Source organism: Numida meleagris, chromosome 1 (genome assembly GCF_002078875.1).
Source record: "Numida meleagris isolate 19003 breed g44 Domestic line chromosome 1, NumMel1.0, whole genome shotgun sequence".
Taxonomy (NCBI): Eukaryota; Metazoa; Chordata; class Aves; order Galliformes; family Numididae; genus Numida; species Numida meleagris.
Window position 1 is genome coordinate 94467448 of NC_034409.1, and position 22780 is coordinate 94490227.

Below are 22780 nucleotides of genomic sequence, written 5' to 3' on the forward strand. Positions count from 1 at the left end.
TCTACAGTTCTGAATTAGAGATTTGTAGTTTTGAGTATTTTCATCCACCAGGGATTCTGAGAGAAGACGTAGTGAGGAGGATGCTTTGCTGAGAAAAGAAAACAGTTTATATTTCCTCAAGCTAAGGCAGAGTTTATCATTTTTGATTTATTTTTGTCCTGAGCAAGTTCCATAATCACTAAAAATATTCTCCAGAAGTGGTAAGGATGAAATCTCCAGCTTTGTTTGTGAGCAGTTACTGCGCTTGATATGCTTTGGCCTGGACCTGGTACAGTTTGATGCACTGGGCTCTCATGGAATTCTATGTCCTCTGCTGGACAGAGTCCACACAATTGTAGTTGCTAATTTACAACAGTATTCATACTTCTTAAGACCAGCATTTTTTGGAGCCAGTATTGATGCAGTGTGTACAGGGCTAGGCAGTGCAGAGACTTTGATTTTGGTTGCTCTTCTGTGGCTAGAGTACACAGGGCACTTAGATGCATAGCGGATGTAGACTAAGTTCTATTGTGATGTCTGGAGTTTTATTGCTAAAATCATTTAAGGAGTTGTGGATAACAAAAGAATGCATCATAACTGATTCTGTGCTTTCTTGCCAAAATCAGTTGTAGTTCGTGTTTGAGAAGTTAATGAATGAGAAGTTGCCTGCCTGTTTTATATTTATAGTTCCTTCAGAAGAAGAAGTACAGTACATTGCCCACAGATCTGCCTTTGTTATTGCTTTATAGTCTAACAATTCCCACTACGTAGATAAAATTATTTTGATTCATCCACTTAGTATATCCAGGCTTCCAGGTAATTTACATTATGGCTTCTCAAGTTTTGGAAATGACAGTGTCTTCTCTTAAAAGCCCTCAGCAAATGGTGAGTGTTAAGCAGGTATTTAAAAGTAAGTGCCAGTATTCAATTGCTTAGTTTTAGCTGTTTTTTAAAACTGATGTTCCCCAAACTGCTGGTGTTTGATAAACAAACTACTTTGTGGAGTTTGCAAAGATTATATGGCTCTGTGGAGTTTGCAAAAATTATATGGCTAACTGTCCAACTTGTACATAGCTAAGAGGAACAGATTGAAAGAAAATTCTTTATTTCTTATAAAATGGATTTGGTACCTTATTCAAGACAAATACTAAAACACGCAGAGGATTTTTTTGGTTTTTCAGTTGTTTTTTGTTTTGTTTTGTTTTACCAAGACAGTGGAGTTCATGCAGCAAGAATGACATTATGAATTTCATTTACCTACATCCTAACTTAGGGAAATAATTCTATGACATCTTTTTTCCTCCTCATCTAAGTCCAGCTGACAGCTGATAAAATTTCCAGTCTTACTTGAAACAGGTCAAGGGCAATTCCTAGTAACTTCGTCACTTTAACACAGAGGATGCTAGTCAACTTGCATACAGTATTTAATTCTGTGTTGCTGCACCTATCAGCGTGGCTAGACCAAGTCATTTGTGTTTTGTGTCACTGGAAAACCTCTTGAAAATTTCTGCCTTCTATCATATCCCAATTTATACATGTATGTTGGATTCCTATTTTTTTCTTATGCATGATTGCTACATTTAGTCTTGGTCCAATCTAGTTAGTTTTCAGTTGAGATGCCCTCTTGAATGGACTGTGAATTAGCTGTAAGTATATGTAGAGATGCTGTTTAAATACCACAGCTGCTCCAAGATTTTTATGGAAGTAGAAAGAATGAATGCACACTTATAAAAGGCTGAAGTAGTAATTTTTAATTAACAGAGCTGTTCATTTTTCTTAGCAATCTCATTTGTGAACATTACCCTCAGAAACATCTTACCCTCCTAAAATTTTTCAAACTGTTTCTCTCTTATATCTGTGTGATTTGAACCTACAACCTTTTTCTGAACCACTTCGATATTGTCACTTCCTTGTTTTATTTTAAATCTTTTTCCTTCACGTTTTGTATTCCACAAAGCACTATTATATCCAGATGAACAGTTTACGCTTCCTAGTTTTAAGTTTTAGTACAGCAATAGAAAAATGTAACAAATTGAAACGTGTGCCTTATAAATTCTGGTTAAAAAATACACAAAATGTTAGAAATCTTTAAGCTGTACTAATTTAAGGGACAAATTTGAAAGAGTAGGTGTCTTTTTTTTTCTATTGTTGTTGAGAGGTTGTTACTTCTTTGATTTAATGTGGGGGGGATTTATATCTCATGACATACAAATGTCAAGAACAGGTATGCTAAAATTAACTTATTATTTTGAAAGAAGAATGCAGTAATCAAAGCAGTTTATCCCTACATGTATCAGCAATGTGTCTGTACATTCTTTACCCCAGCTGACTTTAGCGCTCAATATATTGAAAACCGTGAGGTATAGCAAAAACTGTTGGTTTGTTGGATGAGTTTCTCAAAAATGGTAAATATCAGCAAATATAGTAGCTGATATGCTGATATGCAAGTGCCTAAAGCCACTACAACCTTTTTGTAATTATTTTTAAGAAAATAGTATGGTTTGAGAAGATCTTTGCATTTGTAAAGCTTGATGTTTGGAAAAATGCCCATCAGCAGTTATAACAGTAATATAATACTTCTTGAGGTGAAGAGAGAAGGGCAGAGGGAGGGCTGAAAGTAAATAGAGCATCTGTTTCTTCAGCAGACGTTAAATATTATTTCTAATTTTACTTGCGTGTGATGTCATTTTAATTATTATTCTTTTTCGAACTCTGTAGACTTGCCACCCCCTCCTGTGCCACCTCCTGCTATAAAATCACCAACCGCCCAGTCCAAATCTCAGCTGGAGGTGCGACCTGTCATGTTGCCAAAACTGGCTTCTATAGAACCGAGGACAGACAGATCTGCAGAAAGAAAAGGAGTGAGCTACAAGGGGAGGGACGGGGTGGATGGTAGACAGCATTCAGACATGCGGACAAATTCAGGAGAGCGGAGAGAATCGCAGGAACAAGGCGATGGGAAACTGCGAGGAAGTAAAGCACCAAAACGAGAAGGCACACCAGCAAAAACTCATCTTCTTCAAGGTTATTTTGCATGCTGTGGGTTTAATGAAGTACTGTGTTGTTGATTGTAGGGAAGAGGTGAACTCTTTCCGGGTCTTTCTCACACACCACTGAGGTGAATGAAGTTGGATGTACAGAGTTGCCAACATTTATCTCTAAATACACAGTGCTAATACAGATCACGTTGCAGATTCTCACCAGAGTAAAATGCTACCAAAAGCTTATGAAAAACATAGCTTTTCTATTTTGTACTGCTTATTCATCTGTCATATCTTGAAGCTAACGCTGAAGAAGCCGAAAAAGAGATATTCCTCAAGAGTCATAAGGATCAATGTCCTTTCCTTTAGCATAAGTTCACAATCTAGTTGTATCTAACGTAATTATAATCTAGTTTGTAAAGGTACTGGCTGAAGTGAGATAGTAGATTTGCAAGTCAAATATTTAATGTTTCTACCAATGAATTGGTGCTTGGCTCATTTTTATTTAATTAAGGAGAAAAATGCCACATCCTGTTTAAAGAATAAGAATGCCAGAATATTGATGCATTAGATATAAGTAGTAACTGACATGGCATTAAATGTATCAGATCTGATCAATTTAATCTCTTTTTATGGAAGTTGGTAAGATTACTAGTAAGTGGAACATGATTAGTAGAATTTGCCAAGTGTTCACTAAAGCTCGCAACACAGATTCATACAAACACCCTGGTCCTGTCTTCCTAAAGGCATGCATGGTCAGTATCAGGGATGACTGGATAGTAAATCGGTTTAAAGGGCACATTAGTAAGAGGATGTTACTGATTACAGTGAGTTACCATAGAGAAAAGTTATTAGAAGGTTGCATTTGAGAATGGCAGAGACTTTAAAACATGCCTCTTTGTTTCAAACTCAGCTTGGGAAAGATAGGGTCTAACATTTAGATGCAGTGAACTCCTTGTTCTAGTGAATATCATGCATGTATTATTATTTCCTCCTACTCAGTCATATTGAAAATATACTGCAAGGTTGTTTTTTTTTTTTCATTTTCTTAGAGAGCATTGCAGGGATCATAAATTGAAATGAAGTGGACATTAATCTTGAATTAGTTTTTCTGTGGTGAATGTTACTACGTGAATATTATAAATTTCCTCAAGAAAGCTTCTATAATGCTATTGTGGAAACAGTGTATTTCATATTCTTGTCAGGCATCACTGTAAACCTACTGAGGATCATAAAAAGTAAAATAGATCAGCCATGTGCAAAAATTTTGAGATCATAGCATCTCTGAGGTTGTAAACATAACAGTGTGTATATTTGATTATACAGAGGACATCCTGCCATATTCTAGACCAACGTTTCCAACATCAAATAATCCCAGAGATCCCAGCTCCTCCAGCTCCATGTCTTCGAGAGGATCAGGAGGGAGACAGAGGGCAGATCAAGCAAATATAGCCCGAAGAAATGTTGCAGAAATGCAAGTACTGGGAGCGTATGATCAAGGAGAAGAAGAGGAAGATGAGATGGAGGTAACTGCAGTTGTACTACTGACCATAAATAGAATAAGTTTATTTTCTGTTCATAGATGCCAAAAAGGTACTTTTCAACTCAAAATATTCTCCTCAGAAAATCAGTACCATTCAAAAGTCAAAATAAAGCATTAAATCATCTATGAACACTTTACCATTGCCTTTCACAGTTTTTGACAGTTTCTAGTTCTAGCTTTTAGCAAATATTAAGACTTGTGAGCTTTTGCTTCCTTTTTTTTCTGCTTCATGATGTTAATTCAGTTTCAATCCTGACTGTAGAAGGAATGTGCAACATGCAGTCATAATGCCACACATACTTAAAAATAAGAATTATTGTTTAAAGGTAAATCTCTATAAAGTATGTAAAACAAACTTTAAATAATAGAATGTAACTTACAGTCATTGGTGTCTTTTTTTCATTTTTTTAATACAGGAAACAGAAAGCTGAAGACAACGGCATGTACTGTAACGGGCTTTTAAAATCTAATCAGAAAAAAATAATAATCACTTAAGATGCCTCAAGTCTGATGATGTTTGACGCCAGAAATAATGTTCAGTGCAATCAGAGTGTACAATTTTTAATTTCTTTTTCATGCCATCAGAATACTAGTTTTTATTTTACTCTTTCTTTGTAAACCCTCATTATTAGGAACAGCTCTTGCTTGTTCCGTGACGCTAAGTTCATCACCTTCGCTGCCCAAGAAGGCAGGTAAGCTGCTCTTCATGGTACGTAGGTCAGCTGCTGCTTCAGGATTTGAGCAGAAGCCTGGGATCCCCAAATTTCTCCTGTGATGGTCAGTGCTCAGTGCACTGCTGGTACACCAGTGAGCCAGTTGATAGCGTTACAAGTAATACAACGTTGATTGAAAACTTCCACAAAGTGAATATCATGGAGAGCATTCTTTTATTGTAAGGATTTTACTGTAGTCTGCTGTTAGTCAAATGGCATCTTGCAATTTCAATACAGACTGTGTATCTTGGTTTTTTGCCAGTCTCTTGCTAAATTTTTGCAGCAGATACAGTTTTACAAGTACAAATGATAGCAATTCAGGATGAGGTGGCTCTTATTGTAAATACGTACTCATTTTAAATCCCCTGTGGTACTTTGTCTTTCCATTTTCAACGTTAAGTACATTCTTATTAAAAATGTCCCTTGAGATGGGCAGGAGGTAAAGCAATGTGAATGCCGTTCATCTAATCACGGCATGAGCAAGTTTATTGGAAATATTTTCTAATTCTCAGCCTCAACAGTGCTAATGAAAATAAGCAAGAAAATCAGTGGACATTTTTAATAAAGATTGGATAATGTCATTAACTGTTACTGGCCCAAATCTCAGACCTCTACTTGTGTCAATTCACCTTAAAGAAGAAGTGCCACTTAAACAAGTTTCATTTGATCTTGGCGGTTATGTTTTTTGTAATGCACTGCTTATCTTTTTTTTTTTTTTTTTTGGTTTTAAAAGCACAATCACTAAACTTTGTTTGTAAACCATTGTAACTATTAACCTTTTTTTTTTTTTTGTCTTATTGAAAATGTTAAGCATTTGTTTGGGATATTTTTCGGTTTTTTTGTTAATGTTCTATGTTTGTATTGGGAATATTTGAATGATGACAGATGGTAAAGTAACAAACCTAAATGTGGGCCATAATCAGAACACTTCTCACTTTTCCTGAACGTACAGAAAATTCTCAATTTTGTTGTGGCCTCTCAACATTGGATTATCGTTAAAGCTGAAATTGAGGCATTAGTTGCATTGAATTTGCCAAATGATGTCCTCTGTCTGTAGAGTTTATGACCTTTTTTGTAATTATAAAATTTCTCTGTCATTGGTGCTAATGGAAAAATATGTGTTTGTTTATTGACAGCTATCAGGACTAGCCCCAATGAAAAAAAAAAAAGAAAAAAAAGAAAAAAAAGTGTTTTGGTGTTTACCGAGGACTGAAATTTTTCATTTAGCTAATTTTTAAAGAAAGGTTACCTAGAAAGGATGTGCAGTACTAAAGGAACAATCCATGTGATTAATGTTTTCATTACCTTCATGTAAGAAACCTCATATTTTAGCCATAATTTTGCATACTGAGGATCCAATAATCAGAAAAGTAATTTTTGTCACATTATTTATTAAAAATGTTCTCAAATACACTCTCTTTCTTGCGTAGTTTCTTGTGTTCCTTAATGCTTAATTTTAGAGTCAATTCTGATCATTTTTCTATTGATATGAATCAGAATCTATTCCACTGAAATCATGCGGGTTACAGTAGCACGAGCAGAGTAGGAAAGCTGGATGCAGTGTAAGATTTTACATAATTACAATTGATTACCTTCAAGATCTGATTCCTTGGTGCTTCATGAACTGTGATAACTAAAATGTCCCTTAGCCTGCCAATTTCCAGAGGGAGCTGATGAAGAAAATCTGTACCAACAAAAGCATTCACCTCAGGGGTGTGATACATTTGTTACAAAGGAAATAAGATCCAAATAGGTAAAGGGAATGACTATTAGGAGTCATGTGTTTGTTGGAGGTCTGCACAAATACAAGTTTTCTTAACAGCTTGCTGTGGCCATGCTGTGCCCTACAGAGTCCTGCTGTGGATCACGATCGAATAGGTAACATTCCCTTTTCCACTCTTGCATTTTCATAACCTCATTCTTGCTTTTTCTTTCTGTACCCCACTATTCCACCAAAAGAAAGAGAGAAGAAAGTCAGCACTTCGCATAGAAAAAAAAAACACAAATAAAAAAAAACTGTATTTGTTTACTCAGTGCAACCTTTTTGCTCTTTGTCATTTTCACTTCTGTATTTTTTCTCTCCTGAGAGCTTAAAACAGTCTGGAGCCAGATCCAGAGATGCTGCAGAGTGCTACAGCACCACATGTTTTTCTACTGAAGACTGCCAGAGCCTTAACAATTTAATCAGGCATAAGCCATAAATGTAATTTATTTCATAATTATGGCTTCAAAGCAGGTCTTAGGATAGTAGCATAAGTTAAATGTTACAGTGTTGCATTTCTATTTTGATTATGGTGGGGTTTTTTTGGTTGTCTTCAGTCTTTATGCCTGAGTTCAGAGCACCATGCATTAAGCCACCAATGCAATCCAGACAGGACCCTTCAGGCCAGACTGTGCCACAAAAGGCATCCATCTAGCCTACACCTTTTCTTTGGAGGAGAAAGGTCAATTTGATGAGCGCAGTCTGCTTCAGCAGCTGATTGTCTCTCCTGGTGCTAGGAACGGCCTGATGGTTTGGGCTCAAGCCATTGCCGTGGCAGGGTGTGAGGACCGAAGTGGAAGGCAGGTTTCCTGAGTTTGTCAGCTGCTTGGCACAAAGGCTTAATCTGCTGCCAAGGGTGTAGTGGTGCATCACAAAACTGGGGCCTAGTTTCAGCTGTGTAGTGTGTGAGCATATATCTCTGTAAGATATGTCTGTCCAGAAACACTGGTGCTGTGTGCCTGAAATAACTGTAGCTCCCTCCAGTACTGGAACAGTGGAATGCTGGAAACCATGCCTCAGATCCCCAGCCAATGTCAATCTGTACACCTTCGCTTGCAGTCAGACTCCAACTAAATCTCTATCCTCAAATAATGGTAAGTAGGAAACTTTACCCAATGATTTCTTTCTTTGAGAGAGAGTTTATGTAATTGGGTTTTATGGTGTTCCAGAAGAAACTGTTTGGATTGTTTTGTGATTTAATTCAGTTATGATTAGCTGCATCTTGAGGCAGTGTGTCATAGATTTGTCACACAGTTCCATCGCCTGTACTGGATCCTCAGTACATTATGGTATTTCTGTAAAAACTGTAATGAAATACGCAACAGCTTGGCCTTAGGATTGTAGCTCTTGTTAGTACTGATACACGCTTGATTTGGTTGTTGGCACTCAGGGGTAGTAAAGCTAGGTCATCTTCATGTTGCTACTTTATGTAAAACGTTATTTAGTAATCGGCAAGCCAACACAACAGAAGAAAGTAGTTTTTAGAAATTTTGATTATGCTCTGTTTCCAAACAAAAAGAGGGCAAATAGAAAAGTCCTTAGTATTTGTGTGCTGAATTAACAGCATGGATGTCGAACTTTGATTTCACTTACAGTGTGTCCTCTGAAATCCCATCTGAGTTACAATTAAATATGACTTTATTCAAAATAGTTGTTATTCTGAAGATATCTAAGATATTCTGAAAGATGTCTAAAGATAAAGAAAGACAAAATAGGAATTGCTTTGCATGTATTTTAGCTTTAAATTTCAGTTTATTTTCCAAACAGTGCTTATTTTTAAGCATAAATAACAATTTTTTTAATATTACGGTAATACAGATATACAATGTTGAAATCTGATTTTGCAGAAATGTTACAGGAGTAGGTTAGCTATAGATGAACATGAGATCTAAACATATAATTTGGCTGAACGCCTGAAAATACATTTGAAGTGTCTACCATCTTACTTCCTTTGTTCCAGAAGCAATGAATCGTTCAAATACCAATTTAGTTAACTTATGGCATTTTTACTCAAAATGTTGCATGTACCGTTTTCTTTAATATTCCATCATGGATTAACTTCCTATATAGCAAATAAATAAAAAAATAAGAATGAAGAAAAAAAGAACTCCCCTGTCAAAAATGTAGAATCCATCCAAAATAGCATCTGTCCTGCAATGTTTTTCTCAAGATCCTGTTTCTAACATCTGTATTCACAGCTACTAAAAGATTGACTTGCTGTCAGCAACAGAACAACATAATAAAAATTAAAACTGCTAGATTGCTTAAGTGAAGCTTTCAAATTAATTGAAGTAGCTACTTATATGTGGAGAAAATGTTTTAAATCTTGTTTTGTTATGTTAAAGAGAGATGGAAATTCTTTGCAAATGGAAATCCTCCTGCTTATGGATAAAAGAAGCATAATTTGTTTAATGTGTGCACATAAAGATACTGGTATCTGAAAATGCAGATTTATGTGTGTATACAGTTTTGTATTTGCTGAGCTTAATGACTGGGAACTAAGAGTCTGTTCCAAACATTCAGCTGAAAGGCGAACATGTTCACAGATGTCAGAAGTTTATGAATAAAACCTCCCATGCATGGATGTCATCTTTGCTGGGGAAATTCTTCAACATCTTCATTTTTTAATGAACTGAAAATTTCAGAAAATCAAACCCAGGTATAATTTTTTTCCATTTATTTTCATTGCATACGATGATTTGTCTGTTGCTGATAAGTATGTTCCTCACAAAAGCCAATGCACTATTATGTTATGTATGACAGTTTAAATATTTGTAGATTAGTAACACCATTTCTTAAAATACAGCTCCCTAACCTTTTTAATCCACTGACTTGTGGATCTCAGAAGCAAAGATTTGAGACACAATACCAAGGAGGATCCCTTTATATACTAGTGAGGATGGGAAAAAAAAACTCCATTCTATTCAGAAAGGAAAAGGAATTGGTGAAACTGGAATCCAGTTGCTATTAAAGCCCTAAGGCAGGAAGGCAGATTGGAGAGGAGGGAATGAAGGAATGTAAAGAAAAAGGAGCTCAAAGAGCTGAGGCATCCAAGACTCATTGAAGTTAATGGCAAAATTCCTGTTTAATCAAAGTAACTTGGAAAGGAATTGTCTCCTTACAGACTGGTAAACACTAGCCACCACAGTGCGATGAGCACTGGAAGAGGAGTCAGATCCTTGCTGCATGCTTGTTTTGTTCTTCCTCTTACTAAATATACACCAAATGGGCTCATTTTCAGCTGCTGGAGGAGGCAAGTGCAGTTTTAATTCACCATGGCATTCAGCATTCTTGTCACATGAGACGATGAAGATGGAACCTACTAATTTCTCATCTCTATATCTGGCATAAAGTGGAGCCAATTACTTTTCAGATTTTTTTGGAGCATGACAATCAAAGCCATGCTGATAAAAAATGTGTTTATTGATTTTTTTTCAGGCCTAAGATATTTTTAGCAAGACCAAGATCAGGAAATGTAGAATAAAAGTGTTTAGTATTGACTATTATTCTGTGGCTTCCCACCAGTATTAAAGCACAGGTGTGGTTCAGAGTCAGCAGCAAGGGATAACAGCAAAGAAGCCCTTATGGACTTTAATTCATAAAAGGACAAAAATGAAACAAAGAAAGGAAAAAAATAAAACTCTTTCAGCAAATGTAACTAACCAGGTGCTCCTAAAGTAATTGTATAGCATAAAAAATAATGGCCGAGAACTTTATATCTGCTGTTAATTGACACAGAATCAAAGATTTCATTATATTCCTGAACCACATTTGCAAAAGAAATAGTAGTCTACCAAGCTGCGTACAGATCAATGCAGAGATTCTCATGCCGACTGAATGCTGAAAACGTGGAGCTGAGAACTGGCTCCTGTCACACTCAGCAGCAAGCCAAGTCTGTACCTCACTGAACACTCACCTTTCTAAAACAAATGAAAATTGAAACAAAACATTTGTTTCCATACCCTTCATTGAGAGATATTACAAAGGTGACAGCATTTTACGGTATAGAAAATTTTAAAATTCAAAAGCCATCATAATGCTGAAGTCTTTAACAATTTCTTGGGCATGGGTACCTGAAAGTAGTGTATGGATAATGTAACAATGCAAGATGATAATGGAGTCCAGTTGTATAGGAAACAGGCTACTTAGGCAGATGCAAACAATACCAGTGCCTAATGGCTTTACAGATATGCATCTGTCGTCTGCTCCTTGAGCTAACCTCAGTCACAGGATCCATCTGAGACAGATATGGATAGTAAGTATTACATCCCTGCTGCTGTAAGTTGAATGCTTCAGGACTTCATCGGAACCACCACAAGTGTTGTGTGTGTCATAGCTAAAAGAAAACAAACAAAAAAATACATTAATTTGCCAACTGGACTACTATTTTCTGCCCTTCTGTGCATTATGACATTGTTTTTGCTTGCATCTTTTTCCTACAAAAGGAAAAAGCATACAAAATGAAGACTGACTAGTTGGCACAGACTTGCTGTTTGGTGAGTACTTCCATGTCTTGCTTGGTGAATGTTTTGCAAATGCTTTTCTCCAGACAGAATTTTTGTTTGTCCATTAAAAGCATTACTGTCATACCAAAAGTACATCTTCTTTGGGAACCTAATCCTTGAAAGCTTGCTTCAGTTGGTTATTACAGAGCCAGGCAGGAAATCCAGATCCCACACTACTAACATTCTGCACTGCCTGTGTCTTTAGGCAGGGCAGTAACACAGTGCTGGCTGTAAGGTGGAAGGGCTGAACAAGTTGTTGGCTCCAGAATATTAGTGTCAGACCATGAAAGAAATCAGGGTGTCCAACCTAGCAGACAACCCAAAACTTTGGTCCTCCTGGTCTTCTGATCTATAATGAGCTGAGAGCAAAATTGATTGGAAAGGAGAATATCCTGAAAGAAAAGTTGAAGAAGTGTGGGTAGGAAGGTTTGAAAATGTGCTTTAATGCTATTTATTTATTCCCTGAAAGAGCAAGTAAGTGTTGTGTTCCTACTTTATTGCATATGGAAGCTTTAGTGAAACAAATGGCAAGTGATAATTTCTATGGAGATGGCCATTTTTGGCTACCATGGTAATCATCATAAAAAAAATGTAAATGGGAAATTTCAACTACATCATTTTTTACTTGACTCAGAGTTTGATAACACTGCAACAAGACAAAAAGTAGGATGTTTTGAGTCAAATTTTAACCTGTAGTAAAACATCCTTGAAGGAACCTTCCCACGAAAATAACTGAGCTTAACTGTGTTTCCTGCAGTATAAAGTTGCTACAGACACTTAACTTTTGTGGCAGATATGCTTCAGAGAAGTCTGAATCCCTGTGTCAATTAGAATTTATATACAGTGGGATTAATTTGATGTCTGTCAAGCACTCTGAGTATGAACATTTCTGTATAAGCTGTAAGTAGTAGTGTACTTCTGTCAGTTTTGCTTTGGGATCATAGTCAAGATGGTTTCTCAATAGCTTTTGGAGATCTTTTGTTCAGTTAGTTATCCAGGCCACTGATGTGTGATAAATCTATAAAAAAGGGAAAACAAAAAGTGGAATTTATGCAGATGCTTTTTTTTTTGTTGTTGTTCCTTGCTTACTGCTTGTAGGCTTGCTTTCTTGGATGCAGTCTCGCTGTCACTATATTTTGACATCATGCCCACAGTGTGGAAATGCAGATTCCAAATGCCAGGAAAACACATATGTACTGATTTCAGTTTCTTTATATTTCTTATTCAGAACAAACTACAGAGAATGCTAGCCTAGATAACATTTGGAATATTTTATTACTATCAGTGGCATATTGATGAAGTTCATAGCAAACTGAATGATTTAATAAATTCATCAAGTTTTAAATTAATTTAAACATTGCCACTAATTTGAAGAAAGCATCAAATGACAACTGCAGGGAAAAAATATAAATGATATATTCCTAGAGTACTTGCTGGTTGCAAAACTTCAACAATCAGGAGTTATTCACTGGTTATGATTATTGCCATCAAATCAATTTTGTATCAGAGAAGGATGACATGTTAAAAAATTTCCCAGAAATGCTTAAACTAATATTGAAAATTTATTCTATTAAATATTTAGGAATCTCATTCAACAGATCCAGTGAAGGCTGGTGTGACAACGTTCCTATTTTTGAGGAACATTAAAGCAACATTCTGGATACTTCTTCAGGCATTAAAATAGGTTTAGAAGGAAAGAATCTATAGCACTTTTCATTTCCTTGCCAGATGCTTAAAAATTTCATCCATAAGATAGCTGGATTATGGCCTCTCAAAATGCAAAGGAATTATGGTGGAAATAAAACTATGGGTACAGTTACAGGATAAATAAAATGCAAAACAATGGTTGTGTTGTTAAGCCATCTGAGAGCCCAGGACTTTGAGGCAAAGAATATCGTGACAACAGCAACAAAACTAAACAGTGAAATGTTAACTACAGTTAGTCACTCCAGCATGTATGTTCACACCCCTAGCCTTAGGTATCTTTGCTGCTTGGTTACCTATCTTGTCACAGTGGCATGTTGGGGTATCAGAGCTTGTCATTTCTTACTGCACCTCAATTGTCTAAGCTTGGTCCCTGTGTTTCAGAGCAGTGCACACGGCTGTCCTATTTATGTCCTGCAGTGCAGCACATCATCAAATGACAAATGTCAAAGGTATGGCCTGCTTCCTTGGGTGTGATTGATAGTGTCGATCATTTTATGTTATATTCACTTAAGACTTTTTACTATATTATATTATCCTTTTGAATATATAACCTAGTTTTTGTTTCAGAAATCATGACTTCAAAATGTGTAAGTGCCTTGTTTCTATTGATAAAGAGAGTAATGCTTTAGAGAAGATAGATAGCTTTTTAATAATAACACCACACTGGTACCCAGCAGATCTGTGTTGGATTCCTGGGACAATGATGTGCTTTTGTTTGACACTGCCTTTGAATACTACTTCCAACCTGTCTCCAGTCATCTTCTCAGTTTAAGTTGTTGGCTCCTCTGTACAAGCACTGTCTTCTACTGTGTATATGTGTGCATAGTGGTAGAGGGTGGTTGAGTCTAGTATTGCTGCTGTAATGTAAATAATACAATATAATTAGTATTAACGTGTAAGACTTAATGATATTCTGAGACCATTAGTAGAGCCCCCAAAGGATCCAATTTGGGACAATTTTATTTAATTTTTTCATTAGAGTCCTTGGCAGAGAGGCAGGAGTCCAATAATCAAATGCACTGATCACAAAAGTTGTGAGCAATTGTCAGTGTGCAGGAGGAATGGGTCACCTTGAGGACTGGAGCAATAGCAGTAGGATGAAATTAAAGTAGTTCAGCATGCAAGGTCATGCATTTAGGAATTAATAAGAATGCCTATTATATGCTGGAAATTCATCAGCTGAAAACAACTGTGAGGAAGAAAAAGGCCTGAATAAATTTGTTGATTTGAGGAAGTTGGAAAAGCTTCCCGTGAGGTGTTACCTGTAAAAACAAAACAAATGCGAACCTAAGATCTTTCATAAAATGTATTTCCAGTAGGAAGAAAGGGAAATATTATGTAAAGTGGAGAACTGTCAAAGAGAGGTTTGCATTCATGTAAGAGTGTAACTTTTTAATAGGAACTATGATAGATGTGGAAAAAAGCCTGTTCATTGTTTTTATTTGTGACAAATAATTTCTATTCCTCAGTAAAATTGGTCTAAAATTCCAGTGAGATCTCACTCCTTTTGACAGCTGGCCTCATCAGGAAACTCGTGAAAGCACAAGATGCATCTTTCCCACTGACAGTGGTTTCTGAAACAGGCCGGAATGATTGTACTCAATCTATCACCTTCAGAGCAAAGTGTTAAGGTTAATACTTAAGTCAGGCTTTTCCATCCAAACCTCAATCTAAAGAGAGAAAAAGAAAAGTGAGCAATCTTCATAGTAGTTCTGGAGAAATGGCAAGTGAAGCAGAGTACCAATAGTTTGAGATAACCTACAGTAGTGAACTTGGTTTAACCATTCAGACAGTTAAATGGATAGATGGAAAATATTGAACTTCGTTCTTATAACAACTTATTTTCTGGGGACGGATCTGAAGTGGAGTGTTTCAGCTTAACTTGAATCTGAACTAGATGTATCTTAATCTATGGGAAAAGATAACAGCTAAAATAATCTGGATGTCTGAGACAGATCAGAGAAAAAAAGAATGCAAGGGAGTGGAGATTAGTATAAGTGGAGAAGGGAAAAGATAAGCTCTCCAAAAGTAAACCTGAAGAGAACATATAGCAACGTGGTCCAGAAAACAAAAGACACCTCTATATGATTATGGAAGTTACCAGGAGACTGGGAAAAGTAAAGTAAATTTTGAGGTGCCATATGCGCAGTATCAGCATGGTACCAGAGAAGAAGTTTGAGTCACAAGAGGATCTCTGGAAGTGTTCAAGAAATGTATAGTTGTGGCATTGAGGGATGTATTTTAGTAGGCATTGTGGTGATGCATTGATGGTTGGACTAGATTATCTTAGTGGTCTTTTCCAACCTTTATGATTCTAACACAGTAACTGGGATGCTCCTGAGGGCACATAGATCACCTCCAGGCAACAAGGAGGGCTCTGGTGAGCCCGATGATAATTCTTCAATGCCATGTTAAGAATGAGCAGGTCTCTGTCTTATAGGCATCAACACGAACCTGAGAGCAAATGCCAGGTTCCCCCACATGTTAGTTTAATGCAGTTAATAAAGGCAATTCAGATCTTCTTGTGATTTTTTAGTCTAGTGCTTTGATTTATTTTAAAGGGCATTATGTATTGCTGTTGCCTTTCTGTCTGCATGCATAAGTGATGCCGTTTCTGAGAGCAAATCTTTTTCACACATAATGCTGTAAAAATGAAGTAATTTTCAAATATGCTTAAATTATTTAGAAGCCCAGGATTTAGGCGTAGAATATATTTACTATATTCAAATATTTGCTGCCTCTTCACATGATAGTTATGCAGTTTTTGGCATTTCAATGTAATTAAAAATAACCTCCTCCCCAAATATTTTATTGTAACAATGTTGCTACCTGCATAGCTGAATCCTACACAGAAAGGGGAAGGAGATTTATAATAGTATATAATGCTTTTATTGATATTCAAGTATCTTACAGTGACACGATACTTAAATGCTAGTACAGTTGTAATGACAGTGGAGTTTATAGGGCAGTAAATCAACCACTCTGTAGTGAATATCAGTTCTGAGGCAAAAAATAAGTGTAGTTTGCTTTCAAGTGTTTTTGAAAATCGTATCTACTACCAAAATAACTTCATGTATTTTCTTGACAGTCATGATCTCTTCTATGGCTTTTGCCAGGGTTGTTTTACACACAAGAATGAAAGCTGTAGAGTGTTTTTTATGAGGGAGTCTACCTATGAACACATTCCCTATGAATACACCCCTTCCAGTAAGCATTATTCCTCTGCACCCACCTCCTGAAATTGCCTTTTGTATCCACATTAGCTCATTGAAAGGGAATTACATCCCAAAGGCTCTGGAGCAGATCTCTGGAGCAAGCGTTTCTCCTGGCAAGTCTTGTCTCTCAGCACCCTGGGCAGATTGCCTGGTTTGACAGTCTGGCCTTCAACTCTAACCTCTAGGTTTTTATTATCATTATTGTCATATCTGCTCCTCTGTCATTAAGAGACTTTCCAGTTTCACTTTATTCAGCTGGGAGCTTTAAACCCCCTGGCCCATAATTTCCTTTTCTTTTTTTGGCTTTTCTTCTTCTCAGTCCTTTCATGAAACTCGTCCGCTGAGTGACATGCCCTCTGTAAAACATAAGCCATAATTACTCTAGGATTGCTCATACTTGGCATAAATAGTATACTTGCAAGTATGTAGCTTATAGCAACACGAGTCACATTTAATTAAATTGCAAGGCTACATCTTATGGTGTTGTTCAGGGTAAAGAAAAAAGTGAGAGAGAAGGCAAACTTGTCTCAGAGAATTTTTCCTTCCAGCTGATGTGTTTAAGCAACAGCCTTTCCTGAACTGAGCATATTGATGCATGGAGAACAGATACCTTTCATTTAGCATATACTTTTTATATAGAGGACATATACCTTTTAACATATAACCTTTTAACATAACCTTTTAACAGCTCAGATCTAGGTGTCTGCAGTGATTCACATGTTGTGAGATGAATACATCTCTATTCTCTTTATTTTAAATATGTTTACAGTATTAAGATACAAGCATTATTTTTACTGCTAAGATAACTTTTCCCATCACACTGCAAACCACTTACCTTTGAGCATCTCAAGTAGTTCCTTTAAAGAATACCCAATTTTAATTTATTTTTGGAGGATAGGCATTCATACTGCCATCATTCTTAGAGTTATTAGAATAATGTGAATTGCTATTCTAAATAAGACAGCAGAAGCATTAGTTTACTTGCAGGTTTAAATTTTTTGGGTTTGTATTGCTTATGAAGCAATTTTCGCTTTGAAAAGGCAGAAATGGATCATTTAGAATTTCTATCAATTCTGTTTTGTCACTAATTGCTTAAATAGCAAAATTGAAACATTATTTATTTGAAAGATTTCAACATTCTTAGCATTACTCTTAACCCCTCCTTTTTTTTTTATTTTGAAGCTATAATTCTTAGTTCTGATAGAGAGTAAAACCATCCTAAAAAGAATTCTATTTTCTGTCTAGCTGTGGATATATTTAGATGTATTTAGAGGCTTAAAAATGCTGGCTTAGGAAAGTCTACAATTTCAACCAAACCGTTCTGGCTTTATACAAATGCAAATATGATGAAAATCTCGATCCCTGTTAGAAGCCTTGCAGCAGAGTTTTCATTGAAAATCCTGATCTGTTTTGCTTCCAAACTCTAATGATGTGAACGCTACTCAGATCAGTATTGCCATGTTTTAAGCTACCCTTCAAAATGAACTGAACCATAATCTCAAGATACTTTTAACAAGTTTGTAGGATATTGATAGTTATACATTGGTCTCTCTGAAAGTAATGCCTCCTATTTATTTCCATGGAAACTACAACAGCTACAAAACACTATTTTTCAACATAGCCACCACCATTAGCTATGTATTTTCATCAGAGATGAACAACAGCCTGCATGCTGCGCTAGTCAAAATCTCCATGGCTGTCCAGAACGTGGTTTGTGATTCTCGTCACTGTCACCACTGCTGGAAACACACCACCCACCCATCACTGTGCTCTCATCCACTGTTTGGTCTCCGTCAATGTTCAGCAAGCATCAGTGAATATCAGTGGGTGCCATTTTTTCAGCATGGAGGAATTCAGTGACACACCTTTGCTTCACACGCACCTCCACATCAGACGCTATTTTGTCAGGATGCCCTTCTGCTGCCGTCTGTCACACGACAACAAAATGTAAAGGGATATTGTCAAGAGTGTTCATCCTCTACTGCCATACTACCAACATCTGCGTCTGGAGTCGTGGGCCAATATAATAAAATAGGAGATGTTACTTTTGGAGCAGCCCTCACGTTTGTAAAAGTACTGTGGCAGGAAGCTCTTATAGTCTCTATAGCTAAAGTTCAAATTTTAATATAATTTAATATTACTCCTAGAAATTCTTGAGTATGGCTTTGTAAAAAGTTAATGTGAACTTGGCAATTATATTTTTTTATCAATAATACGTGGTCCTTTGTGATGTAGATGATAATTTTTAGAATATTTTTTAATTCTTAGAGTGTATTTTTATTACTAACTGGAAAATGAGATGCTAATGTTTCTAAATCTGAATCCCATTCATAAATAATTTGGGCAAATTCTTACTGTCCCGTCAAACTAATTCTGTGAGAGTAGTTCATGAGCAGGTCATCAGAGGTATGCATAATACAAAGAACTCCTAGGGCAGCGCAAACACTACTGTATTTTAAGCGTAAATTTATCCTTATTCATCACTGAATATGACCAAACCATTCATAATATTTCACACTTCTGTTCCAGAAGTCTTTGGCTACAATTCTCTAAATCCTTTAAATGCATATAAATCTGGTACTTGTAAACCTATAAAATGCTATCCTTATCAGTTTAGCCCTAGCTATTTTTAAGCAATTCCAACAGGAATTATAACTCTGACTTTTAAAGTGTTTTCTTCTTGGTGCTGTTTTCCTCTCTGATTCCTGTAATCCACATCTCAGTAATTCCTTATCATACGTGACGGTTGAAGGATTAGGGATGTTTTTTTTCTTACAGTTTTAATTTGGGTAATTTAAAAAGGCATTTGACACCAAGTAGGAAAAAACTATTTTATTGTTCAGCGGAACACGTTTTCATTACAGCTGCAGCTGACTATGGTAGCTGACCTTTATTTGATTGTAAAAAAGAATGCTTTGCAGTCTCCCTGTAAATTTCTCTGAAAGACAGAGTTCTTCGATAAATTATCACAACACTTTAACACAAACTGCATTTAAACACTGACAATAAGGAAGCAAAATATTTGTTAATATATTTATTTGAATAGCACTTGGACATTTCATTTTAATTCTTGGAGGTGTTATGTGGAATCTCTAAAAAAGAGACAGTCAGTACTATTTATAAAAATACTGTCATTCACTAAACATTTTAAAAGACAATTCATTTTTTTTTTTAGTATGTTTCCCATCGTGAGCATTTCTACAAAATACATTGACATAAAATCTCTATCTGGAATTTGCACTAGCAAGAAAACAGATGACTTGCAAATAATAATAATAATACAATCATAGAATCATAGAATCGTAGAATGGAATCATAACATCAGAAAAGTTGTAAAAGACCTCCAAGATCATCCAGTCCAACTGTCCACCTATCACCAATATTTCCCACTAAAACGTGTCCCTTTGTGCCACATACACACATTTCTTGAACATTTCCAGGGATGGTGACTCAACCATCTCCAGGGTCAGCCCATTCCAGTGCCTGATCACTTTCCAAGAATTTTTTCCTAATATCCAAACTGGACCTTACCTGGTGCAGCTTGAGGCCATTCCCTCTCCTAACATTAGTTACATGGGACAAAAGGCTGACTCCCAGCTCGCCACAACCTCCTTTCGGGCAGTTGTAGAGAGCAGTAAGTTCTCCCCTGAGCCTCCTCTTCTCCAGACTGAGCAATCCCAGCACCCTCAGCCGCTCCCCATAAGGCCTGTGCTCCAAACCCCTCACCAGCTTTGTTGCCTTTCTCTGGACACAGTCTCGGGCCTCAATATCTTTCTTGTAGTGAGGGGCCTGAAACTGAACACAGTACTCGAGGTGCATCCTCACCAGAACTGAGTACAGGGGAATGATCAGCTCCCTGCTCCTGCTGGCTGTGCTATTTCTGATACTTACATCTACTCTACATCTTTCTTGATATTTTCAGTAACACCCAGTGTTCAGTACTGAATGTGTTTTCTTTGCTACCTATGTCTTCACAAATATTCTGCTTTTCTGTTTTTTCATTATACTGACTTTTTCAGGCTGTTTTTTTCTACATTGGCTATTTTATTACTTGTCATTGTGATAATTCATTATTTTGTACCATCTAAAGGGTATAGAGCATGATACATTTCTGGAGTGGATATTGCTTTGATGTTTCCTTTATAGGGTAGAAAGTTCATATTTTTTCTCTTTTGCTTTACCCAGTAATCCTTGTAACTTGGTCTAAGTTCAATACCTGGACACCAGTAGCCCAGCTGTATACATCTTACCTCAATAGTTTCCTATGTTCAGATCATAAAAACTAATGGAAAATCTGGAGTAGGCTGTGGAGTAATTTTGGCAGATCAGATCTCATTCTTGATCCAGGTAACACATAGAAGTCCTCTTCTCCTTGTTGCTTCTGAACAGCACCGCAAATTAAACTAAAATTAAGCAAGGATTTATAATTATGATTTTTGCTCAATGGAAACAAGTCACAGTCTGGCAGTAGGAGTGTAAGGTATTCTCTGCAGTTCCCAATTCCAATCACAGCAGCACAAACTCACACCCTGTCCAAACCAAGTAATATTGATATCAGTATTATTTTATTTGAGTTGAAATATGTAACTTACGGACAAGTAATCTCTTGCTTCCAAGCTCACTCAGAATCATGCAGAATTAAACCTGATGACAAATAAGTATTGCATATGCACCTCAAGTTATGCAAGTAGAGCAAGCCTGCAGCTTCTCTCCCTTTATTTGATCCTTGGATTGTTGGTCTTGTCCAGGTCTGCCTTTCTCTTGGTGTCATGGACTCTGCTGCTGCAACGTCTGACAGCTTCAGTATGGAGCTAATAGCCATTAGCACGAAGCTCAGGAAAAATATTCTTCTCTGAAATGATTTTAAACAATTAGACCTGTTATCCTGCAGGCTTTGTCAGAGTTGCCTAGCAAAGGTACCAAAGCAGTCTCAGTAGAAAGTCCCCTACATACTTTCAGCAGAACTTGAATTGCTGTGGACTCACGGTGATTCCTGGTGATGTTGATTAGTGTTACATTTTGACATTCTGGTACTTTTTTGTTTGTTTTAATTTAGAAATTTAGGAAACAAAATTACATCATCTGTAATGAATATTTGAAGAATGACTAACTTGCTTTTATTTTCTAGTATTATGGCTTTCCTGTATTAACACAGATGGATTTTTATAGCCTATTCACACTTAGAGAACTAAAATAGAATCTAATAATCGTAATAAAGCCTTTTTTAAGAAGAAATGGATTTGGACTTTTTAAAATAAAAGATTATGCCTACCTGTTCTGTGAAAGTGTGATACCCTCAATAAGTCACAAAAGATAACAGGAAGTTAAATCAAAGGTGAAGTTATCTTTCAGTCTGTGGAATTTGAGCCAAATTCATCCCTGGTAATATTCAGTTGGAGATTCTAGGTGAAAATGTTGGCTGACATTTACCTACATAAAATCAGAAAAATAGGGACATTATTTATTTGTTTGTTTAAATGAAAATTCAATTTTCTGCTCTATTAAATAGTTATAAAATGGATATGAGCTACTGTGTTACCTGATAGTCTTATAAACCATGAGTAATCAGCGCCATTCACAACAGTGAATTGGCTTACAGTGAATAGGGCTGATTGTAGTTGCAGCTCAGAACATGGTTGCTTAGTTAAATATGTAACTGGTTTTAGCAAACATTTTTTAATAGTAGTAAGTTGCAGTATTGTTAAGCTGAGCCTTGCTGTGTTGATGATACTTGGCTTCTGTTCTGAACTTAACAGGGTGGGCAAGAATTAATGCAAAAAAGCTCACAAGCTATTGCTTAATGATAGCATCAGAAATGTGGGTGTAGCTGTATGGCTGGATTTAGCTGTGTGGGGGCCCGTGAATGTCGCTGTGCATCATGTGACTGAATCTCCTTCAAATTGTTTCAGATATTTACTCTACAGTGAGCAAATGCGTCTGATGCTATGGTTGTACGGGCTTCTCTCATTCAATCTTTCTGTCTGCTAGGGCAGTTGTATGTTTTCTGTGCTGCAGTATTATTTTAAGTGGTTGACAAGACTATTATTAACAAAACAATAGTGCTGCCATCATTTGCACAATGAATTTTGTCTTTCAGGTTTCATGACTCAGCTGTAAAAATTTACTCCAAGCAGGTTGGCATATTGTACAAAATATGATCCAGAAAATGTTTGATTTTTAAATATTTGTTCTGATAAATAAGTTATTCTAGATGAATAAGTGTTCATCTCATGGGTGATAATCAAGGAAGTGGGGTTTTGGATGTCTTTTTTTAATCTGTGGCATTACCCCAATACTACACCAGCAAATTGGAGGGGTAGGCTGTGATGAAGCACCAGCTTTTTGCTGCCTCCTCGTCTCCTGAGCTAAGAGAGA

The 22780-nt window shown here is 36.5% G+C and overlaps 1 protein-coding gene across 9 annotated transcripts in view; it reads left to right on the top strand.

Moving 5' to 3' along the window:
- ROBO1 (roundabout guidance receptor 1) overlaps positions 1 to 6629 on the top strand; it is a 715672-nt gene extending 709043 nt beyond the window's left edge. For 8 of the 9 annotated variants that reach the window (XM_021403057.1, XM_021403047.1, XM_021403091.1 and 5 more), the window contains 3 exons: positions 2698 to 3003; positions 4287 to 4486; positions 4920 to 6629. In XM_021403057.1, the coding sequence (XP_021258732.1) occupies positions 2698 to 3003; positions 4287 to 4486; positions 4920 to 4934 (521 nt within the window). In that variant the 3' untranslated portion in view covers positions 4935 to 6629. The remainder of the gene's footprint in view (positions 1 to 2697; positions 3004 to 4286; positions 4487 to 4919) is intronic. The other variant, XM_021403097.1, reaches the window with a different exon arrangement.